The sequence below is a fragment of the Canis lupus genome, chromosome 26 (assembly GCF_003254725.2).
Source record: "Canis lupus dingo isolate Sandy chromosome 26, ASM325472v2, whole genome shotgun sequence".
Classification (NCBI taxonomy): domain Eukaryota; kingdom Metazoa; phylum Chordata; class Mammalia; order Carnivora; family Canidae; genus Canis; species Canis lupus.
In genome coordinates, this window is record NC_064268.1 from 399066 (window position 1) to 424595 (window position 25530).

The 25530-nt window shown below is 42.7% G+C and overlaps 1 protein-coding gene and 1 pseudogene across 2 annotated transcripts in view; both read left to right on the top strand.

Annotated features, from left to right (window-relative positions):
- The window catches only part of CHFR (checkpoint with forkhead and ring finger domains), a 73162-nt gene that overhangs the window by 11410 nt on the left and 36222 nt on the right, over nt 1-25530 (top strand). The window contains exons 1-3 of one of the 2 annotated variants that reach the window (XM_049102164.1): nt 526-665; nt 8954-9046; nt 10244-10471. In XM_049102164.1, the coding sequence (XP_048958121.1) occupies nt 10306-10471 (166 nt within the window). In that variant the 5' untranslated portion in view covers nt 526-665; nt 8954-9046; nt 10244-10305. Of the gene's footprint in view, nt 1-525; nt 666-8953; nt 9047-10243; nt 10472-25530 lie in introns of those variants that run through there. The other variant, XM_049102165.1, reaches the window with a different exon arrangement.
- LOC125753782 (zinc finger protein 182-like) lies at nt 10478-12691 on the top strand (annotated as a pseudogene).

The window sequence follows — 25530 nt, forward strand, 5'->3', positions numbered from 1 at the left end:
GGCGCAGTTTTCTTTCTTTTTTCTCTTTTTACAATTTTATTTTTAAGTAGTCTCCACACCCAACATGGGGCCTGACCTCACAACCCAGGGATCTGGGATGGTGGGCTGCAGCCGCTGAGCTGGGCAGGTGCCCCACATTCCTTTTCTGTCTTAATGCCTTCCGCCCATACCTGAGTATGGTGCTAAACTCCAAGCTTTTGCCTTGCTGAGAGGTCCTCCAACGGGAACTCCAGCACTTGTTAGGCCTTGCGCACCCCAGGGCTCCTCCCCCCGCAAACCCCGACCCTCGGAAAGTCCACCGAGCCGACTGTGAGCGTACCGCAGAGGCCTCTGGGAGATGTAGTTCTGGGGGCGAGCGGCACTCTGGGAAATGTAGTTCTGAGCGCGCACTTAGGCAATCGGCCGGCGCAGCGTAGGGGCTGGGCGGCCTGCGGGTCCCGGCAGCTGGGTTGATGGGTGACTCCGGCGCAGTTCCGCGGGTGGGGGCAGCTCTCGCGGCCAGTGCGGTCTGGGGCGGTCAGTTGGGGTCGGAAATGCGGAGGTCCTGGCGGCAACCGATGGCCCGAGCACTGCAGTAGAGGGTCTTGCCGCATGGAGCGCAGCCGCCAGGGCAGGCGAGTGCGGAGGATGCCGAGGGGCGAGGCGCCGAGCGCCGAGGCCGTGAGGTGAGTGGCTGGGCGCGGCGTGCGGGGTCTGCGGTAGCGGCGGGTGGTGGGGGTCCCCGCAGGCCTGCGCGGCCTGAAGGTGCCGGAAGGTGGACGTCAGAGGTCAGGGCTGGGGGAGCCAGCGGCGACCGGGCACACTGGGTGCCGGGCGGGCGGGGGGCTTGCGGATTGCGGGGGCTCCGGAGCCCTGCTTTGGGGGACATTCCCGCAGGAGGACTTCGCACCGAACTTCGGGATGGGAGGCGCGGGGGCCGTGCGGGCTGTCGGTTCCCGCTGGTGCCTGGGGAGAGTGGCTTGTGGGCCTGCAAGCGCGGACTCGGGGCGATAGGTCGACTACAGCAGGCCCTGGGGCGCTGGCTGGCTCGGGCGGGAGAGCTGGGACCTTCGGGCTGGGGTCCTGAGTTCGAGCTCCATATCAGGCATACAGCTTGCTTTAGAGAGAAAACAGTGACTAGGGAACTATAGGGTGAGTGACTTGGTAGCTTGGGGATGGAGGTCGGGGGGCCATGGGGATACCTGGGGACATGGTAGATTTGCACCACTGGGGAGAGTCTGTGGGGACAATCGGACGCGTCATCAGGAAGCCAATAGGGGCTAATAAGTGTGAGGGGAGTGAGGGACTTGGTGTGCGTGACAGGGCTGCGGGAGTTGGTGATGGGCCAGCAGTGTCTGACCTTGCTGAGATGATGGGCGGGGGTGAGGGTCGGGTTGGTGAGCACGTTGTGGGATGACGGGAGGTCCCTGAGGCTCATGATAGCGTGGCCTTGGGGGTCAGTGATTGAAGACTAGGCGTGTCAGCTGATTGGGTGACCTACACGATATATTCACAGGTCTATGGTTATATTTGTGGGTCTGAAAGTGGGTTTACTGTATAGCACAAAAGGCAGTTCAGGGGCAGCCTGCAGCCCGGGGTGTGATCCTGGAGACCCGGGATCGAGTCCCACCTCAGGCTCCCTGCATGGAGCCTGCTTCTCCCTCTGCCTCTCACTCTCTCTGTCTCTCATGAGTAAATAAATAAAAATTAAAAAAAAAAGGCAGTTCAAAATTTTAAGAAGACTTTAGATCACATTTTTGTAATATCAGCATAGTTTCTACACCCTGTGAGAGGTACCCTTGAAGTAGTGGGGTTATCGATAGTAATTGTTACTGAGGGCAGCCCGGGTGGCTCAGCGGTTTAGCGCTGCCCTACAGCCCGGGGCGTGATCCTGGGGACCGGGATCGAGTCCCACATCGGGCTCCCTGCATGGAGCCTGCTTCTCCCTCTACCTGTGACTCCGCCTCTCTCTCTCTCTCTGTCTCTCATGAATAAATAAAATCATTATTTTAAAAAAAAGTAATTGTTACTGATACGTATTTTCTGATTTCTCTATAATCGTGCCATGTAATAATAAGAGCACTAATGAGCATTTACTCAATGTCAGTGTGTTAGTCATTGTTCTAAGGTATTTAGATGTGTTAACTAATTTAGAACTCTCAAGAACATTATAAACTACTTGTATTTTGAGGAATAACTCTGCTGAATTGTTCGTTTCATGAACTGCTGGATTCAGTTTCCTCTTTTACTCATGCCTTTATGTAAAAATGAAATTGAGGTTCTTATTTCCTGTTGGCTATAAATTTTTACACACACACACACTTTCTGTCTCCCTGCCCCACTTTCAGAGGGAATGAGTGCTTGGTGAAATGCTGCTATTAAAGTTGCGGGCTTCCTTCTGCATACTCCACTATTTTGACTCTTTGTTAAGGTATGTGTAGAGTCCATAGGAAACCTACTTTGAGCTTTAAATGCAAGTGAGTTTCCAGCAAGAGAGGGAGATTTGCATCAAGCTAAAGAGAATTTGTTAATGGGTTGAACAGATTCCAGTTTCCATGAGCTAACTGACTTATTTGAGATAAAGAAGTCTCAGGACCAAGGATCCTTGGTGAAGAGAATCCTGACCAGGTACCTTTAACTTGAGCATTAAGATAGAGTCCAGAAGATACACAGAGTCCACAAGGACAGAGCAGAACCTACAGTTACTGGCCATTTCCCAAGAGTAGCAGAAAATGACCAAGTCTCAGGTGAATAATTCATTTATTTCCTCAATTGTGGTTCCATACGATTCAACCATTTCAACTGAACACTTTACTGTTTTTTTAGTAAGTTTAGAGGTTTCCGTAACCATCTAATTGTTCAGCCACAATCTAATTTTAGAATTTTTCATCCTCCTAAAAGGAAAGCTCATACACTTAGCAGGTATTCCCCATTTCTCCCCACCCCAGCTCTAGGCCACTACAACATGCTTTGTTTCTTTGGAGTTGCGCGTTCTCCCCATCTCGTATCAGTGGGACAGCACGCTACATGGTGTTTTGTGACTAGCTTCTTTCATGTAGCCTAGTTTCAAGATGGGGAATGAGTTACTACTTTGTTGTCTTTTGTTGTAAAATAATATTCTGTTGTGTGACTATACCACATTTTATCAGTTCCTCATTTTCTAGATATTTGGATTGTTTCCACATTTTGGTTATAATGGATAATGCTACTATGAACATTTGTGTATATGTTCTCTGTTCTCTTAGGTATGTATCTAGGAATGGAATTGCTGGTTCCTGTGGTAACTATATTTAACATTTTGAAGAACTGGTAAACTTTTTTTAAAATATTCTTTTTTTAAGATTTACTTTTTTATTTTACAGAGAGAGCATGGGTGAGCAAGCAGGGTGGGAGTGGAGCAGAGGGAGAGGGAGAGAGAAAATCTAAAGCAGACTCCCTGCTGAGCACAGAGCCTGACCCGGGGCTTGATCCCATGGCTGTGAGATCAGGACCTGAGCTGAAATCAAGAGTCGGACACTTAACAAACTGCCACTCAGGAGCCCTAATGATAAACGTTTTTTAAAGTGACTGCTTCATTTTACAATCACACCAGCAATATATGAGGGCTTCAACTTCTCCACCTCCTCACCAACACTTATTCTCTGATTATGGCCATTCCAGTAGATATGAAATAGTACCATTGTGGTTCATTTGCATTTCCCCTCTGTACCCATATTGATGTGTCTGGGTATAAAATATTTATTCACATTCTTTATTGTGTTCAGTTGGAAGGTTCTTGTCTGCCTCCAGCTTTGGGGAACTTTCTTGTTTGATTTTACTGATTATTTCCTCCCCTTTATTATTTTTAGCTCTGGAGTACTTGATGGATTTTTGGATCTATCCTCTGAGTTTAAAAACTTTTCTTTGGAATGCCTGGGTGGCTCAGAGGTTGAGTGTCTGCCTTTGGCTCAGGGCATGATCCTGGAATCCAGAATCAAGTCCCACACTGGGCTCCTTGCAGGGAGCCTGCTTCTCCCTCTGCAGATATATCTCTGTGTCTCTCATGAATAAATAAATAAAATCTTTAAAAAATAAAAATAAAAAATAAAAACTTTAATATATCTGACTTCTTTTCATCTTTACTCTTGCAGAGTTCATCAGTGTGGTAATACACACTGTAAACATCCTCTTTCAGTAGATACATTCTGCTGTTTGGCCAGTATATCGAGCTTTTTTTTCCATTCAGGTTTTATTAACAACTATTTATTCCTTCAGATGTTTCAACATGCTGGTTGAAGAAAAGGGCCTGAGACGCGAATGTTGTTTGCATTAAGATATTTATTTCAAGGGACGCCTGGGTGGCTTGGCAGTTGGGCGTCTGCTTTTCGGCTCAGGGCGTGATCCTGGAGTCCCAGGATTGGGTCTCACATCGGGCTCTCCCTCTGCCTATGTCTCTGTCTGTCCCCCTCTGTGTCTCTAGTGAATAAATAAATAAAATCTTAAAAAAAAGATATTTGTTTCAAAATCAAAAATATTTTTTTTTCTAGAGATTTTAACCTAGCTAGGATATAAAAATCCAGATCTTGTTTTGGCTTGAAATCATTCTTTTGTTTTTTGTTTTTTAAATTACCCATAGTGTGTTAGAGCCAGCTCATACCAACTTGCAAGACTGTTAAATTCTGAAGAATTTTGCAAACCAGTTACTAAACTTTGATTACTTGAAATCAGCCACAGTAGGAATACGTATGACACAGATATTAGCAAATGCTACAAATCAGGACTCTTGTTTTTCTGGAGAACTGACTTATCAGCATAAGTCTAGATCACATGAAATATCTAATCAGCCTCAAAAATCATTCAGGAGTTTAACAACTTCACATATTAAACTGATTGATCTGGCTGGAGTCGTATCTTACAATTAGATTACCACCATGATATAGGGAATCATTAAACCAGCGAGCTGAATATGTGCCCCAATTCTGTCTTGTATGAAAAGAGCCATGTCTACAGGACTAGAACATGTTGAAAATTACACATGCCTAAGATCTGTGTAAAGTTTCTTCAGAACAGTCTTTGGTCTATCTTGTTTTCAGTGGTGGGAGATTCCTGGAATCTAAGCATTGCAAAAATGTGCAGGACTGTGCAGTTCTTCTCTGTTGTCCAACTGTGTGTGGGCAGATGGGGGAGTTAACAGAATAGCCCTGAGTCAGCTGTCTTGAGAAAACCCTATTTTCAAGGCAGGCATCTGGAAACTCAGCTTGTGAAAAGTGCCCTAAAAGTGTGGTGCTGGGCCTATAAATAGCATGACTTAGAGTGAACACCTGCTCTCCTTCTGCTTTTGTTTTGGTAGCTGCTTAGTAGAAGGGTGCCTATGTGACCAACCTCCATTAAAAATTTCGGTGGTGTGTCTCTAATGATCTTTTCTGGACAGAAATCTCATACAAAGGTTGCTGGATTTCATTACTGAGGTACACCGTGTGCTGTGTGAACCCTCAGAGGAGAGGGAGAGCAGGTTAAGTGAACCTTTCTTTTTTCCTCTGCACTTTCTTGGTCAAATTCCAGTGGAATGCAATAGAAGTTGGGTTTGTGCCTCCAGATCTCAGTTCTGCCCTCCAGTCTTCACCCTTGTCCAAAACTGAGGTAACCTCTCCACAGTCCTGGGAAGTCCCCCCGGCCTATGTCACTTGCTCCTCTGTCCTCAGGCAAGACAGAAACCTGCCCCTGCTGTAGCATCTGCCACAGTTCTCTGCCAACCTAGAAAGTGCTTTCTTTGTTCTGACTTTGAATTGGTCAGAACTTTGTGTGCAGATGTCTCTGCTTGCCCTATGGGGAAGTGTGGTGGCTGGTTCCCCGGAGCAGGGGCCCTTTGCATCTTACACATCTTGGAAGTAGAAGTTGTATTCTGTGTTCACTCTTAAACGATACTTATGTTATTGTACAATTGATGATCATTTTCTCAGTGCTTTAAAGACATGATTTCACTGTCCTAAGGTTCCTGTCATTGCTGTTCAGTAATCTGTCAGGTTAGTCTCATTACTTTGTAGATAACTTATCTTTCCCTTTAACATCCTGGGAAATGTTTCTGCAGCTTCACGGTGACACATTCGCCATTATCATCATCATTATTCTTGCTATCACTGTCCTTTTATTTTTTTTAATTTTTTTAGAGATTTTTTTTTATTTTTTTTTTTAGAGATTTTTTTTAAATTTTTATTTATTTATGATAGTCACAGACAGAGAGAGAGAGAGAGAGAGAGAGAGAGAGGCAAAGACACAGGCAGAGGGAGAAGCAGGCAGAGGGAGAAGCAGGCTCCATGGACCGGGAGCCCGACGTGGGACTCGATCCCGGGTCTCCAGGATCGCGCCCTGGGCCAAAGGCAGGCGCCAAACCGCTGCGCCACCCAGGGATCCCCTATCACTGTCCTTTTAGAGAAGAATTTGGGTCCCATTAATACTTAGCTGTTTAATCTCGGGATGTTTCCTCTTTCGTATTCTCCCTATTCCTTCCTTGGGGAGCTCCCTCTGTGGAGGAATGAGCCCTGTCTCATTTTGTCTCTATAGCCAGCATCTTCTAGGTCATATCTTCTTTTTCTCTTTTATAAATATTTTATTTATTTATTTACTTTAATAAGTAAGCTAAAAAAAAAAAATAATAAGTAAGCTATACACCCTGTGAGGGACATGAACTCATGGCGCTTGCAATCAGGAGTCACTTGCCCCTTGATGTAGCCTGCCAGGCGCCCCTCTGGTCCCTGCATCCTTGGGCTCCTTGTCTGCCTGCAGCCCCTCCATTGACTATTTTAGTTTAATCAATATAGTGCTCACTCCTGGCATTTTTCTTTTATTATACTTGCTATTTTCTAAATCTGCTAGATTTTTAAAATATTGTCTTGTTTCTTTCTCATCTTTTGATTATTCTTATTGTTACTTTGATGGTTTTAACATTCCTGTTATATAGTTTGTGTCCAATATTCTGTTCTCTCCAGTTTTTAGAAGTTAAATTCCACTTTTTATTATGTCTGCTGACTCTTTCTGGTGATGGGGCATCTTCTTGTGTGGTTTAAATTTGGGGGTAAGATCTCATGTTTTTCTATTGCCATCTGTTCAGGCCAGGCTGAGGGTATGTCCCTTCAGAAGCCAGCAGAGAAATAACTGTCAGGAATCATTTGTGTGTTCACTTCTTTGCTTAGAAATTCCTGGACCTGGGGCACCTCAGTGGCTGAGCAGCTGAGTGTCTGCCTTTGGCTCAGGTCATGATCCCAGGGTCCTGAGATCAAACTCCATGTCAGGGTCCCTGCTCTGTGGGGTGTCTGCCTCTCCCTCTGCCCCTCCCCCTGCTTGGGCTCTCTCTCTCTTTCATTCTCTCTCTCAAATAATAAAATCTTAAAAAAAAAAAAGAATGGTCAAAAGAAATGTATCAGTTGAGAATAACTTCATTTACAAATAGTAGTTCTAATAATAAGGCCATTTAAGTTTCTCCTGCAAGACACACGACAGTAGACAGTCCTGGGCTGGCACAGCACTTTAGGGGTACCAGACAGGACGAAGGATATTTCCAGAGTTCTACTCTGCCATACTTCACAAGTTGGCTTTCTGTACTCACATGTTTCCTCACAGCTCAAGGTGGCTACTGCACCTCCCAAGTATAACGTCTGCATTAAAAGCAGGGAGAGGGGGATCCCTGGGTGGCGCAGCGGTTTGGCGCCTGCCTTTGGCCCAGGGCGCGATCCTGGAGACCCGGGATCGAATCCCACATCAGGCTCCCAGTGCATGGAGCCTGCTTCTCCCTCTGCCTGTGTCTCTGCCCCTCTCTCTCTCTCTGTGACTATCATAAATAAATTAAAAAAAAAAAATTAAAAAAAAAAAAAAAGCAGGGAGAGGGACTCTTGGGTGGCTTAGTCGGTTAAGTGTCTGACTCTTGGTTTCTGCTCAGGTCATGATATCAGAGTCATGGGATCAGGCCCCACATCAGGCCCCACATTCAGCAAAGCATCTGCTTAAGGCTCTCTCCCTCTCCCTGTGCCACTCCCCCTACTCCTTCTAAAATAAGTCAATAAATCTTTTTAAAAATAATAAAAAATAAAAGCAGGGAGAATACTAGAGAGGGAAGAGGGTACTTTCAGTATTTGTCTTTTATCAGAGAAGCAACAGCTTCCCCCACATGGCACTTGCATACTTCTCAGATTCCACTGCCAGCATATAATCATAGGACTAAGTCTAGATGTAAGAGAGACAGAGAAACAGAGGGAACTGGGGCTGTTCAGGATTGGCTCAGAACAATTAGGGTTTGTTCCTGGGACTGTGCAAATTTGCACCACTCGTGAAACTGAAGTTATTAGGAAAGGCAGAGCACAGCTGTTCTAAAGGCTACTAGTGGCTCCTACCCTAGGGTCTTTATATCTTTCTTTTATTATCCAAAATACGTTTCTTCAGATTTCACAGGAACATGCTCTCTCAGGGATCCTTGTCATTCGAGGATGTGGCTGTGTACTTCACACAGGAGTAGTAGCTCCTGGACTCTGCTCAGAAGAATTTGTACACATATTCATGTGTGGAGCCACTGCCCAGTCACTCATCTTTCATGTTTGTTTACTGAAAACTGGGACCTTTGAAGTGTGTGACAACGTAGGGCTTTCGTTTAAGAATTTAAAAATTCAAAAAAAAAAAAAAAGAATTTAAAAATTCGGGGACACCTTGGTGGCTCTGGGGTTGAGTGTCTGCCATCGGCTCAGGGCGTGATCCTGGAGTCCTGGGATCAAATCCCACATCAGGCTCCCTGCATGGAGCCCGCTTCTCCCTCTGCCTGTATCTCTGCCTCTGTCTCTCTGTTTCTCTCATGAATAAATAAATAAAATCTTAAAAAAAAAGAATTTAAAAATTCATAGCCCTGTTTTGTCTTTATAATGTTTGTGAAATGAACGGGCCTAATTCACAGCCTCTGAAGCTAAGCATTTCAGAGCCTGAGCTCAAGTCCTATGTGATTTTCCACGTACAGGGATTCAACTTATCAAACCAGATGTGATCTTCCCACTGGAGCTAGAGCAGCCCTGGGCAGTAGGTGAAGATACAGCAAGTCAGACCTTTCCAGGTGAGTCACATGTGAGGCGGTACAACTGCAAGAGTAAAGGGTGGGCAACTTCAAAATGTTGTTTAGAGAATTCTTGAGTCACTGAACCTTTGGAAGTGACTCAGAACCATCAATTAGAGCTTCTCAGATACCCGGGGAGTATATATATCACTTATCCACATGAGGATAATCTGCCCTTCCTTTCTCTGATTTCAGAGTGAGCTGTAGTGCTCACCCTTCTTTCTCACATCAGACTTCATACATTTAATTTCCGTCTCCACACCACAAACCTTATCCTTTTTTTTTTTTTTTTAATTTTTATTTATTTATGATAGTCACACACAGAGAGAGAGAGAGGCAGAGACACAGGCAGAGGGAGAAGAAGGCTCCATGCACCGGGAGCCCGACGTGGGATTCGATCCCAGGTCTCCAGGATCGCGCCCTGGGCCAAAGGCAGGCGCTAAACCGCTGCGCCACCCAGGGATCCCCACAAACCTTATCCTGATGGTAGATCCCTTTTCTTTTCTCATACACATGGGATTCGATATGACTTTTACCTCTGTTATAATCCCCACATATTTTCCTTCCCCTTTCATTGGCAAAGGCCTCACATTACTATTGTATATCCATAGTCATTTCTTCTATTCTCTCCTTGATTTCTTTTATGACAGTTTACTTTTTCTCTGCCTGCAACCAAAGGAATAATGTTAGTGCCATCATTTCCTACCTTCTAGTGTAACTTTTTATGGCCTTGTCTTAAAGTTGAGTGTGTGTTCCATGAAACCCTACCTTTGCCTAGGACAGATTATTATAGCATGGCCTCTAACAACCTATTTAGTCTGGAGTTTTTTTCTTCTCCTTATCTATTGCTGGTTTTCTACCTCAGTTTCCATGAAACCACTTTATTTAATTTTAATTCCTGGGGATCCCTGGGTGGTGCAGCAGTTTGGCGCCTGCCTTTGGCCCAGGGCGTGATCCTGGAGACCCGGGATCGAATCCCACATCAGGCTCCCGGTGCATGGAGCCAGCTTCTCCCTCTGCCCGTGTCTCTGCCTCTCTCTCTCTCTCTCTGTGCGACTATCATAATTAAAAAAAAATAAAAAAAATAATTTTAATTCCTAAACATGTACAGGTGTTTGTTTTGATTTCTGCAGTTCTAGTTTATCTGGTTCACAGTTACTGAAAAATTCACAAAATGTATTTTATTCTCTTTCCTAGAATACTGGAAAGTTGATGATTAGAAAGTATGGCAGCAAGAATTCCATGACAGGATTTAAAAAATGGAACAAGTCTGTGAAACAAATGCAAGTGGAAAAATATTTCAGTTTGGCATGAACCTTCCACCTTTAAAGCAAATGCCAAATAAGCATGTCTCAAATGGAAAACATCTGAAATACTCATTAGATTTATTTACTCAGACTGGAAATTGTGGAAGAAAGAAAGCTGGTAAGTTTGGGCAGCCGGGTGGCTCAACAGTTTGGCGTCTGCCTTTGGCCTAGGGCCTGATCCTGGAGACCCAGGATCGAGTCTCACATCAGGCTCCCTGCATGAAGCCTGCTTCTCCCTCTGCCTGCATCTTTGCCTCTCTCTCTCTCTCTCTCTCTCTGTGTCTCTCATGAATAAATAAGTAAAAAAAAAAAAAAAATTAAAAAAAGAAAGCTGGTAAGTTCAATGGGTATGAGAAATCCTTCCCCTATACCAAACATGAAAAAACTCACATTAGATTAATTAATACTATGAATGTAACAAATGTGGAAAAATCATCAGCAAGAAGTCACGACTCGGTGCTCGCTTCGGCAGCACATATACAAAAAAAAAAAAAAAAAAAGTCACGACTCATTGTACATCAGAGAACACACACAGGAGAGAAACCATTTAAATGCAGTGAATGTGGCAAAGCCTTTTCCCAGAAGTCATACCATGTTGCACATCAGACAATTCACTCAGGAGAAAAACTTTGTGGATGTGAGTGTGGTAAGGCATTCTCTGGGAAGTCGCATCTCCTTATACATCAGAGAACTCACACAGGAGAGAAACCCGATGAATGCAGTGACTGTAGCAAAGTCTTCTCTCAGACATCACAGCTCATCATTCATCAGTGAAGTCACACAGGAGAGAAACCCTATGCCTGTGGTGACTGTGGGAAAGCCTTTAGTGGGAAATCACAACTTATTGCTCATAAGAGAACCCATATAGATGAAAAGGCCAATAAATGTGGTGAATGTGGGAAAGCCTTCAGAGAGAAGTCAAGTCTCATTAAGCATCAAAGAATTCATTCAGGAGAGAAACCATATAGATGTAGTGAATGTGGGAAAGCTATCAGTGGGAAGTCATTCCTCATTAGACATCAGAAAACCCGTTCAGGAGAAAAATCCTACAGATGTAATGAATGTACAAAAGCATTTATTTGGAAGTCGCAACTGATTATACATCAGTGAACTCACATAGGAGAGAAGCCCTACAGATGCAGTACATGTGGGAAAGCCTTCTCCCAGAAATAATACCTCATAATATATCCGAGAACTCACATAGAACACAAACCCTAGGAATATAGTGAATATGAGAAACTTTTAAGAAAATAATCACACTTCTCTCTATATCCAAAAACTTGTTTATAGAAATTCTCTGCCAGGAGTGTAGAAAAGTCTTTGGCAGGAAGTTCTACTTAAACAACAGGATGCCCAATGGGAGAGTGAGCCTCGGTGTACAGTGAATGTGCTTTTGTAGACAAAAGCATCCAGCAAATGGTCTAGTCCTGTTGTACATCAAGGTATTCATATTGAGGACAAAAATAATGATTTAAAAGAATATAGAAAAATGTGTCCATGTAAATGTTTTTTTTTTTTTAAGACTTTATTTATTTATTCATGAGAGACACACAGAGAGAGGCAGAGACGGAGGCTGAGGGAGAAGCAGGCTCCACGCAGGAAACCCGATGCGGGGCTCGATCCCTGGACTCCAGGATCACACCCTGAACTGAATGCAGGCCCTAAACCACTGAGCCATTCAGGAATCCCCGATGTAAATGTTTTTTAAAAATGTTTCCAACTCTGGTATTACATCTTAAAGAAAAGATTATTCAATTTTAAGTGATAAGCATGCAAAATTTTAAAGATATGTATCTCTGTATGTATGTTTGTAATCATGATAGCCAAGTAAAAGGCCTCTTGCTTCAGAGAAATATAGGGCACATATTCCTGAGTATGGCTACATGTTATAAATTCATATATTTTCATAGCATATGTGAGATTAATCTGTCAATATGATGTATGTCATATTTACAGCATGGCATCTATAAATAGTGCTACACAATGTATATATTGTTTGTCTTGTACCATAATATAGAGGATAAGCTGGGCCAAATGATATATTTATTATTTAACAAATAGTTTAAAGTTATATTGCCAGATATTTTTTTGCACATGTAAATGAGTTTGAGAACTCCTACTGGGCTCTATCTTACAATAGAAGCTGGAATCTTTCAATAATCTCCTGCCTCTTCTGAGTCAACAGTTAATATACAGAATTGTTGTTCATGTTAAACATGCAAAGGCAAGAACAGACGTTAACATATGACTGAGTGAACAAACGAAAAGCTCTGAATTGTACTGCTCATCATCTACCTATGTGAGAAATGGGGTTGTAAAAATAAAAGACCCAAAAGCACATTGTCCTGTCATTTTTCGGTGGGTTTTCTCTGCAGAGCCAAGAAACTGAATTTTAGGTTAATATGATGAGACATGAAGTAATACTGTTCTCTGTGTCAATATTTTAATGTTTTCCTAAAGAACTTTCCAGATAATTAGAGCAAACCCACTATACTTTTTAAAAACCATATATTTGATTCAGACATCTTGTGCAGGTGAGGCTTTAGAAATCAGGCTACTTTGTAAAAAAAACAAAAACAAAACAAAACAAAACTCAATGTACAAGAAACATTGCAATGCACACGTTATCATCTTGCTTTTAAATATGCCGAACTTAGGGGCACCAGGGTGGCTCAGTCAGTTAAGCCTCTCCCTTTTGCTCAGGTCATGATCCCAGGGTCCTGAGATCGAGTCCCACATCAGGTTCCCTGCTCAATGGGGAGTGTGCTTCTCCTCCTGCTCCCCCGTCCACCCTGCTCACCTGTTCTTTCTCTCTTTCACTCAATCTCAAATAAATATTCTTAAAAAAAATAAAGGGACACCTGGGTGGCTCAGTTGATTGAGTGTCTGCCTTTGTCTCAGGTCATGATACTGGGGATCTGGAATCAAGCCCCACATCAGACTCCCTGCTGAGCTTCTCCCTCTCCCTCTATGCCTCTCCCCTGCTCATGCTCTGTCATGCATGCTCTTTTTCTCAAATAAATAAAATCTTAAAAATAAATAAATATGCTAAACATAAGTTAAATTTTAAAATAATGTCTTGAAAATGCCAAAATCCTTTGTTGAATGTTGGTGAAATTCAGAAGTTTGCATAACTCCCTAAATGTGTGATTTTCTTGTGTTGCCAACACAAGAAACTTGTCTTTGCTGAAACCATCTATTAGAAATGTTACCCTACCTCTGTTTAGAATTTTTAGTACTTCCTCTCCTTGGCAAAGCCTGACAATGTTAGAATCCTTTCTTGAATGATTATAACATTCAGATTACAGAAAAATGACTGTTTTCATCAGAGAAAGGGAGACCTGTGGACAGTGGTCTTTACATTGCATATCCAAAAGCAAATGTTATTTGTATATGGAGTTGTGTCAAAATTAAAGTTAGGACCTAGATTAGCAAAGTATTGCTTTGTGGGGATGACCTTGACCCTAAATTTCTCACATAGCCCAGATGAAGAGGTCTTCATTATTCTGAAGCATCATGTGAGAGCTTGTCTGGCTTACCAATCAGGGTCCAGCCTTGAGCACAACAGCTACTCTAAGTAAAGCTGATCAAACTTAGGGGCATTTGGTTAAAGAGGCAGTAGGAGAGATGAGAGGCAAAAAGGATGGTGAGGTGGAGCTGTGAGTACTTATTCACATGCACTTTCTGTTCTCTGTCCTTGTGACCTTGGGATCCTCCTGGTCGGAGGGCTTAATCCTCAGGGCAAGAAGTCTCCTGTGAAGCACAACAGTTGCTCAATGCTGTTCTGAGGGTCTTGTGTCAGCAAATCAACAATCAGAGAAGGTTACTATTACTGCTGGAGTTTTAATCCACAAAACTAAGGAATTGCTGGTTCACATTAGGGGTCAGGTGAACTCTATATGGAGCCCAACAGATTCACAGAGAAGCCTTTTAGTATTTCCATGTTTGATTTTGAGTTTCAGTGGGAGACCAAAGCACCCCAATAAGGATAGGACTATTAGAAATTCAGTCTTCTGGGCAGCCCCAGTGGCTCAGTGGTTTGGTGCCGCCTTCAGCCCAGGGCCTGATCCTGGAGACCCAGAATCGAGTCCTATGTCGGGCTCCCTGCGTGGAGCCTGCTTCTCCCTCTGCCTGTGTCTCTGCCTCTCTCTGCGTGTCTCTCATGAATAAATAAATAAAGTTTTTTTTTTTTTTTAAGAAATTCAATCTTCAGTAATGAAGATTCGGGTTTCCCCATAAGTAAAGAACCTTGACCCACCAATAGCTTGCTAGCTTGCTAATGGCAATGTAATATGGAAAATGTAATGGCAGAAAAAAAGGTTTTTTTGGTTGTTTGGGGTTTTTTTTTTCTATTTATTTATTTGACATCATGAGAGAGAGGGAGAGTGCAGACACAAGCAGGGGGAGCAGCAGACAGAAAGAGAGAGGGAGAGGCAGGCTCCCCGCTGAGCAGGGAGCCTAATGCGGGGCCAATTCCAGAACCCCAAGACCATGACCTGAGCTGAAGGCAGATACTCAATTTACCGAGCCACCCAAGCACCCCCAGAAAAATGTTATTTAAAAAAATCAAAGTTTTATGGTGAGTACAGATATGTATATTTTTGCTGTGTTTCAACAAGTTTTCCTTCCCTATTTTTTTATTTTGAATTGGAACATTGGTGAGGTTTTGTTTTATAATTTAATTCATAGATCATGAGATCAAGAAAAGTCACTTTGGTGGCACGCTCACTCAGTTAAGCATCTGACTTCAACTCAGGTCATGATCTCAGAGTCCTGGGACTGAGCCCTTTCTTGGGCTCTGTGCTCAGAGGGGAGTCTGCTCCTCCCCCACTCAAGTGTGCTCTCTCTCGCTCTCAAATAAATAAAATCTTTTTTTCTTAAGCCAAGAAGGATATAAAGTATTGGGGAAATCTTATGAACACACACAGTCTAATTGACATTATAAGCCTCACCACATAAAATCTGCAGAATGCACATTTTTTTCAAGTGTCCATAAAACATTCACAAATATAGACCATCTATGATGTCATAAAATTAAGGCAATATACTTGTAAATAACACATAAAATGAGGAAGAGATAAAAAGGGAATAAGGTAATTTGGACTATGATAAAAAAAAATCACAGTTCAAGAGAGGCGGCTAAAGCTTTGTGAAAGGAAAACAGAGCTCTTAATATTTAAATGAAAAAAGAAGGAATGTCTGATAGGAATGATTTCAGCCTCTGCCTATAGAGCTTCAGAAAGAGCAGATTAAAAAAGTTAAATCCAAAGTAAAGTGTAGGAGGGACGCTGGGGTGGCTCAGTGGTTGAGCGGCTGCCTTCAGCGTCTGCCTTCAGCTTCAGATCCCAGGGTCTCAGGATCAAGTCCTACGTTGGGCTCCTTGCATAGAGCCTGCTTCTCCCTCTGCCAGGTCTCTGCCTCTCTCTCTCTCTGTCTCTCATGAATAAATAAATAAGATCTTTAAAAAAAAATAGAAACTCAAATTACTCATAGCAGGGATGATAGAGGAATATTCTTTACAGATCCTGTAGATATTAAAAGGTAATAAACGAATGTAACAAACAGACTTATTCTAATATGTTTTACAACTTAGATGAAATGGACAAATGTTTGAGAAACATAACTTACTAAACTGATACAAGATGAAATACATGGCTCTGTATTCTAATACATATCCTGAATTCACCTTGCCACGAAGAAAAATTCAGTGGATATTTCCAATCCATGAAATAATTTGTTAGAACAATACCAATCCCAGGGTGCTTGGGTGGCTCAGTCAGTTGGGTGCCCAACTCTGTGTTGGCTCAAGTCATGATCTCAGGGTCCCAAGATTGAGCCCCGTGTCTGCACTCAGCCCTGAGTCTGCTTAAGATACTTCTTCCTCTGCCCCTCCTCTCAAAAAAACAGTCCTACACAAACTCAGAAAATAGAGGAGTAAGAAAGACTTCCTAGCTCATTTTGTAAGGCCAGCAGAGCCCTGATACTGAAACTGGGCCAAGGATATTAAAAAAGATAATTACAGGCCAGTTAAAGAATATAGATTCAGAAATCCCAAATGAAGTATTAGCATATCATAATTAGCAAATATTAGCAATATAGAAAAATAATATAGTAACCAAGTGGCATTTATCCCAGAAATGCACATTTTAATGAATATTTCAAAGCCAATTGATGGGGACACCTGGCTGGTTTAGTCATAGGAGCAAGAAATTCTTGATTTTGGGGTGGTGAGTTTGAGCTCCACATTGGGTAAGAAATTACTTTTAAAAATAATAATAAAATCCTATTGATGTAACTTACAGTAATAACAAGGGCAAAATCATTTATTTTAGTAAATGCAAAAATTTTTAAGTTGTAGTACTTTGAGGCATTTAAAAATTATCTCTTATAAAAGATTTTTTTTTAAAGTAACGTCTACACCCAATGTGGGGCTTGAGCTCATGACCCTGAGATTAAGACTTGTACACACTCTACTGACTGAAACAGCCAGGTGCCCTGGAAATAGTTTATCTCTTGATTGGGTGTTGGAGACAGTTGTATGTATATTTATTATAACTCCTCAAACTACACTTTTTAAATACATGCATTTACTGCGTGCGAGTTATGTCTCAGTGATAAACCTGCAACTCAACCCCAACTCAACTTAATCTCTGATTGGATTAAAGTGCACAGTCTGTATATTATCTTTCTGAGATAAAAAAGGAGTGACCCTCTGTGATCTAAAATAGTATCATCTGGAGAGCCTCTACATTTCTAATTTAAACAATATTTAACATAAAATTTAAAATGGTTAGATGTGCAAAAAAATCAGGAAAATGTGACTGATAATCAAAAGAAAAAAACAGCCAATAGAAATAGACCACAAATGGTTTAGGTATTGGAATTGCCAGACAGGAAACTTGAAATAACTATTATTAATAAGTAGAAGGAGACAGGAAAATATAGACATCATGAATGAAAAAATGTAGAACTGTAACAAATTGAAGGTATAAAAAATCAGTGGATAATTCTAAAACTAAAAATACAACGTCAGAGATTATTAACTCATCCATGGACTTTATAGCAGAGGAAATGGGCAGAAGGCAGGATTAATGAATTAAAGTTAGGTCAATTGAAATATCTGTTGAGAAAATAAAAAGCCAAGGATGGGATAAAATATTTACAAATCACATATCTTTTTTTTTTAAGATTTATTTATTCATGAGAGACACAGAAAGAGAGAGGCAGAGACATAGGCAGAGGGAGAAGCAGGCTCCATGCAGGGAGCCTGATGCGGGACTTGATCCCAGGACTCCCTGAGCCGAAGGCAGAGGCACTTAACTGTTGAGCCACCCAGGTGTCCCAAAAGCACAGATCTAAGCAAGAACTTATATCCAGAATACATAAAGAACTCTCAAAACTTAAAAATAAGGACCCAACGACTCAGATTTTTTACAGGACAAAATACTTGAACACTACTAAGACAGTATATGAATGTAAGTAAGGACATAAGAATATAATCAGGGCAGCCCGGGTGGCTCAGCGGTTTAGCGCCACCTTCAGCCCAAGGTGTGATCCTGGAGTCCCAGGAATCCTGAGTCAGGCTCCCTGCATGGAGCCTGCTTCTCCCTCTGCCTGTGTCTCTGCCTGTGTCTCTGCCTCTCTCTCTCTCTGTGTCTCTCAATGAATGAATGAATGACTGAATGAATGAATGAGTAAATAAAAAGTAAAAAAAAATAGATTAAAAAAATAATATGATCAACATCATTAGTTATTAGAGACATTAATTAATGCCACAATTTTTTTTTTTAATGCCACAATTATAAAGGCTAACAAAAAACAAAAGAAATGACTGGATGGCTCAGTCGGTGAAGCATCTGCCTTCAGCTCAGGTCATGGTCCCAGGGTGCTGGGATTGAGCCCCACATCAGCTCCCTGCTCAGTGGGGAGTCTGCTTTTCCTTCTGCCCCTTTCTCACACTTGTGCTCTCTCTCGATCTCTCTCTCTCAAATAAATAAAACATATTTTAAAAATAAAGTATATTTTAAAATAAAGAAATGATTGACAATATTGAGTACTGGTGAAGATGTGGAGCCCCTGGAACTCATACACTTCTGGTGGGAATACAAGATGGTTTGGTCTGGAAGGCAACTTGGCAATTCTTCCTAAATTTAATATACATTTACCACAGAGGAATAATATAGGGGTAACTCTCCTTGCCCCAAAGGATTTGGCAAGGATTCTTAGAAGCAAGAGCAACAGCAGGAAAAACTAACTGGGTTTCATAAAAATTAAAACATTTTGTGTTTCAAAAGACAAAATAAAAAAAGTGAAAAGACACTCCATCAGAATAGGAGAAAATATTTGCAAGTCATATACTGATAATAAGGGACTTGTATCTGAATATATAAAGAACTCTTACAAGTTAATAATAAAAAGAGAACTAGCTCGGTTTCTGATACTTTACATGCTAATCGAAGTACAGTGCATACTGTCAGTTATAGTAATTGCTCTTCTGGGGAGGTTTACAAATTGTGCTTCCTGGACAGAAATAAACTTAATCAAATATCATAAAAACACATGAAAAATTCTTCAATAAAAATGTTAATATGAAATGTGAGTAATGGCTATAGATTTGATTCTATTTTGAGGGCTATTTTTTTGTTTCATAGTGTTTCTTTTAATTCATCTAAATATTTCAGTTACTGTGTGTGTGTATGATATATACACTGTGTTCTTTAAGATGTATATGTACAGGGGCAACTGGAGGGCTCAGTTGGTTAAGCATCAGACTCTTGATTTCAGCTCTGGTCATGATCTCAGGGTTGTAATATGAGTCCTATATGGGGCTCAGTGCTCAGTGGGGAGTCTGCTTGAGAGTCTCTCTTTCCTTCTCCATCTGTTCATGCTCTCTAAAATTTAAATAAATAAATAAATAAATATTTTTTTAAAAAACTGGAAAATCAATAGTATTAACAGTTAACATTTTGTAAGATGCAGGTCACATGTTTTAGACTCAAAGAGTCTAATAGACACTAACTAGAACAAACAAAGTGTTTTATCAACCAGGGAAGAATATATTTACAGTATGTGTTTAATTATATGAATTGCTTAAAATTTGAAAACAAAGATTTAATATTGAAAAAATTCTTCATAAATATGGGGTGTATTATACTTTTATTTTGTTGAAATGAAAGGATTTTAATATGTAACTTGAAAGTATCCATCCTTTTTCAAATGTTCACTAATTTATTTAATCAGAAAAATTTGAATATTAAAAAAAAAGAAAAATTTGAATATTATACACAAGTATGGCTTGTTGTAACATAGAATTTCCTGTGATCTCAAGATGTGCTCAGAGGGGACGCCTGGGTGGCTTAGTGGTTGAGCATCTGCCTTTGGCTCAGGGTGTGATCCTGGGGTCCTGGGATTGAGTCCCACATCAGGCTTCCTGCATGGAGCCTGCTTCTCCCTCTGCCTATGTCTCTGCCTCAATCTGTGTCTCTCATGAATAAATAAATAAAATATTTAAAAGAAAAAAATGTGCTCCCTGCTCAGTGGGGAGTCTGCGTCTCCCTTTCCCTCTGCCCCTCTCCTTGCTTGTGCGCACTCTCACTCTGCTCTCTCTCAAGTAAACAAAACCTTAAAACTTTTTTTGAGACAGAGTGAGCACACAAGCAGGGGGAGTGGTAGAGAGAGATAGAGAAGCGGACTTCCCGCTGAGCAGGAAGCCTGACACCAGACTCAACCCCAGGACCCCGAGATCATGACCTGAGCCAAAGGCAGACAGACACTCAGCCAACTGAGCCACCCAAGCACCCCACCCCACCCTTAATTCTTATTACAAAAATAGGGCAAAGAAATTCTACTATGCAGTTAATAAACTGGTGACCATGTCATAGTTTTATAAAGTTGGTTGAATTGGTCAGGAGCAGTAAAACCCTGTAATATGTGTCAAGGTCATTGACTCAGCTATGCTCCTTCTTGTGGGGTCCACTCAGAAGCCACGAGGGATGTGCAGTGACTCATCTAACTTGTACTGGCCACAAGTTTGCCACTTGGTGGCTCTGGCAAAGACAAGGTGTCATCTGCGGTGTGTGACTGAGCTCATCCTGAAGACTTGTGGGAAGACAGACTCTGAGAATTTAAAACAGATTATTTTTTTCTCTATGTGGCAGAGCATGAGAACATACCACACTTTGCCTTGAAATAGCAATATAAGTCAAAAGAAAGAAATACGTTTATGTTTTTATTCCATTTGCCTGGTTCTACAATTTGAGCTGTAACAGGATTATTCTAAAATTGGCTTAGGGTATAATAATTCTTATATTTAAATTATGTTAAGTTATATATGTTATATATTATAATATATCTTAAAACTTAAAATTTCATATTTTACTTAGTGTTAATAAATCTGATTATTAAAATCTAAAACACTATTATTCAAAGCTCATTTTACCAATTTAGTGCCAGAGGGATTGTGACTAGGATTTAGTAATCACTAATACCTTCTCCTTGTTATTCATCTTCTTAAGTCACAGAGGTAGACAGGGAGCATCTGGGAGACAAATACCCTCAATTCCAAACATGTGGCTTTCTGAAGACACATTATAAAGCCTGCAAGAGAACATTTCCCTGGGAGCATGAGTCCAGGGTGTTCAGGGGACTCACTAGTCAGCCTGGGATGCAGGTGTGTCCAGCGAAGGTGCCACAAGTGTGCATGCATGCACATGCGTACTATCCCACTAATACGATGTGCACGGTGGCATGTTACTGACACAGCACCCATGGTTTACAAACTTATGTTCAGAGCAAGAGCCAAAGTCACTTTGTTCTGAATTAAACTGCTTTCTCTGTGCAGTGAACATTTTGTACAAAATGCTTTTTGTGCTAGAACCTTCTATTTTTTATGTTTCCCACCTTATTGGATGTTCTCAGATGTGCCTGCTGTAGGGGAGCTCTGTGGTACGTGAACATCAGCCTGCCAGCCCCTCCTGCCCTCAGCCTCTCCCACTTGGCATCTGGCCATGAGACAGGCTTGGCATGGCCCAGCCCTGAGCCCCTTGGGGCCGGCATGTAAGTAGGACATCTGTTCCTGATGGAGGGGAGGGTCAGGGTCAGAAATCAAGAGACAGTCAGGGGGCCCTTCAGGGCATGGCCAGGGCTCCCTGATTGCCTGTACACTGGTCCTCCCGCTGTGGAGGTTCCCTCATGCCACCAGCTCGGGCTGCCCTCAGCTCCCCCAGGTAGGCTCCCTGTGGCTCTATGATTTTCTGACAGGTCTCCTCACCTCCGCTGCTCCTACAACCTGACTTGAAATCAGATACCACAATGATTTCAGCAGATAGGCTACAGATCCCCAGCTCACCTCCTGCTTCAATTTCTTCTTCTTTTTTTAAGATTTTATTTATTTGAGATAGGGCAAGAGAGAGAGAGAGAGAGAGGGAGAGAGAGAATGAGCTAGGGGAGCGGCAGAGGGAGAGGGAGAAGTAGGCTCCTGGCTGTGCAGGGAGATCGACATGGGGCTGGATCCCAGGACCTGAGTCAAAGGCAGATGTTTAACTGACTGAGCCGCCCAGGCCCCCCAGATTGGTTCTTTTTTATTTCTCTTCCGTGATTATAGCATTTGTGCCTTTAATCTTAAATGTTTTTAACCCAACCTTGTTTATTTAGTTTTATTATCAAATATATTAAAAATTCTCAAATTAAAACTGTTCAAAAGGTATACTGAGATCAGTTATTCCTTCTTTTACCTTTCTACTACATTCACACCCACCTTGTGTAGGAAACCCATTTCATTGGTTTGTAGATATCTTTCTATTGTTTTTGCATAAATAAGCATACATATCTTTTTTCCTGTCTCTTTCTTTTATTATTATTATTTTTTAACATTTTACTCATTTATTCATGAGAAACACAGAGAGAGAGGCAAGGACATAGACAGAAGGAGAAACAGGCTCCCCACAGGGAGCCCGATGTAGGACTCCATCTCAGGACTCTGGGACTGTGAGACCACACCCTGAGCCAAAGGCAAACGCTCAACCACTGAGCCACCCAGGTGTCCCTCTCCTTCTTTCTTAAAGAATGGTTTCATGTAGTATACTATATATGTATTAGGATATATTAACACTATTCCTAATAGCCAAATACAGAGTCTACCAACAGGAAAAATAAAAAATAATGGTGAATACACACAGAAGAATTCAGCAATGTGAGTAAATTACAAGTCAATGCATATTAGGGATAAATCCCACAGCATAAGCATGTTACAAACAAAGTTACACTGTACAGATCTATTCATATAACACTCAAAAAGGCACAAGTCATTTATGGTGTGAGAGATCAGGACAGTGTGACTGGGGCAGGACAAAGACCGGGAGGAGCCAGGAAGGGTTCCACTGCCATTTGCTTTCTTCACCTGGGTGCTGGTTACATGGGATATTCAGCTTGTGGGAAATCATATATACATACATGTGTGCTTTTCTGTATGTGTTACATTTCAATAAAAAGGGTGTCCAGAGTGTTTATAATTGAAGGAGATTGGACTGGAGATAAAATCGCTCTGTATTTCTTTCCTTGGGTTATCTCCACATCAAAGGTGGCTTTCGTGAATCTTGACAGACTAACAGGCTTTTCTTAGGGATCAGGTAAGAGAGGGACATCATTGTGGCGGTGACCTCGCAGACCTCACTGCTGACATGTCCTCACAGGCACAGCTGACTCAGCCAGGCCATGACAAGCCCATCACTGACCAGCCCCGCCACTGCGATCATCAGAGCTTACATCACAGACACCCGTCCCCATCCTGCAAGCTCAGTCGTTGAGGATCTGCCTTCTGCTTAGGGCGTGATCCGAGTCCCACATCGGGCTTCCTGCATGGAGCCTACTTCTCCCTCTGCCTGTGTCTCTGCCTGTCTCTCTGTATCTCTCATGAGTAAATAAATAAAATCTTTTAAAAAAGATTTTGAGGGCAGCTCATTGGCGCAGCGGTTTAGCGCCGCCTGCAGCCTGGGGTGTGGTCCTGGAGACCCAGGATCGAGTCCACGTCTGGCTCCCTGCATGGAGCCTGCTTCTCCCTCTGCCTGTGTCTCTGCCTCTCTGTGTGTTTGTGTCTCTATGAATAAATAAATAAAATCTTTAAAAAAATTAAAATAAAATAAAAAAGATTTAGAGAGAGAGAGAACGGGGGAGGGGGACAGAAAGAAGCCGACTGCCCGCTGAGCTGGGAGTCTGATGTGGGGCTGGATCCCAGGACCCTGAGATCATGACCTGAACCAAATGCTGACTCTTCACTGGCTGAGCCTCCTAGACACCACGCCAAAAATTTTTAAAAGATTTTATTGGCGAAGGAAGGGGTAGGGGAGAAGGAGAGAAATCCCAAGCAGGATCCAGGTCCAGGGTGGGCCTCCAAACGGGGCTGGTTCTCTCCACCCTGAGATCGTGACCTGAGCCAAATCAAGAGTCGGTCTCTTAACCGACTGAGCCACCTAAGCGCCCCAGCAAGGCAAATTTTAAATCTGATCTACAGGAAACACTTTCTACCCTTTTAAACGACTCAGAGGGCGCCGTCTAGGTACCACCCCAGCCTGTCCGCTCCCGAGATCAGGATTTGCTTAGTAACAGGCCGCTGGTGTTTCCCATTGGCCAGGGCGCCCACTGGCCCCAGCGGCTATTGGCTAAGATTGTGTCTGTCGGGCCATTGCCCCGCCTCTGCGTCTCTAGGAGACAGCACCCTGCTTAGCAACGCGCGGCTCCTAATTGCCTTTGGCCGCGGTGCCGGGGGTGTTAACTGTGGCTGTTCCCGCTCGTCAGTCGCCGCGGACGACGATGGCGGGGGCTCCTGCGATCCCGGCCCGGGATCCGCAGAGGAGGGCGGCCGGGCCGAGGGTAGTGCCGGGGCTGTAGGCTCAGCGGGTCCTGCGGAGCTGCAGGGAGACCCGATCCGGGGGCGAGCTCTGGAGGGGGCCCCAGCAGTCGGACCCTAAGTAGGGGCGGCGGGCGCGGGTGGGCCTGGCCCCGCTACACCTGCATGTCACCCCGGCGTCGAGGGATCGCCCTGCCTGCGCCCTCGGGCTCTCCCCTCCTCGCAGATTTCTCCGGACGGAAATGCCTGTCGTAGGAACTCCGTTCCTGGCTTGCTAGCTTTTTCATCTGCTGCATCTGGCGGCTGGGTCATTTGTGTTCTTGCGTTCGTTTTTCCTGTGATTTTGTGGGTTTTGCCCCATTTTTCTCCCTCCGTTTGTAATTTACACGTAAGAAATAAGCCGTCGAGTTTAAAATATGCAAAATCTAATTTATATTTTGTTTTTACTCTTACCTACAATTTTTAAAATATAGTATCTCTCCACAGCAACAAATTTAGCATATTTCTAGAGGGCCTTTGACACATTCATAATTTTTTTTTTTTTTAGTACAGCAGTTGATTCGTGTACTGATTTCTAAATTTTTCTGTGGGTTATTTCATCATTAATCTTCACTTGAAGGATGAATGGGCTTTTCCCACACCCGAGACGGGCTGGAGTGGCTAGCAAGGAAAGGTTCAGGGTAGCGCGGGAATGTGTAAATCTTCCAAAGTGGCTCGTATAAAAGAGCCATTGGCTCTTTTGGCTCGTATTAAAGTACTTGTAAGGGGATCCCTGGGTGGCGCAGCGGTTTGGCGCCTGCCTTTGGCCCAGGGCGCGATCCTGGAGACTCCGGATCGAATCCCACGTCGGGCTCCCTGCATGGAGCCTGCTTCTCCCTCTGCCTGTGTCTCTGCCTCTCTCTCTCTCTCTGTGACTATCATGAATAAATAAATAAAATCTTAAAAAAAAAATAAAGTACTTGTAAGGGCAGCCTGGGAGGCTCAACAACTAAACTCCGTGGAATATTAAGTCCCTATATCCAAACCCATTTTTCTGTGGCTTCCTTTTAAGACTCTATGCTGCCCTGGTATCTCAATTTTATCTGAATCCTGTTGCCTTGATTTTGTAGTCTATGCATTCTCTTTCAATGTCTCTGGTCACTCAGAGTTTTGTGTTTTCTTTAACTACTGGATATTCACAGGAATTCTTTGGAATGGGGACAATAAGTACTTTCCCAATGGTTTTCCTGATTCTGCTCTTTCAACAGACTGTTTTCCTGATTTTGGTTACTTTTGTGATTTATCTCATGTTCCACCTCAGTTTATAATTAGATTTGGGATACTAATGACAAAGT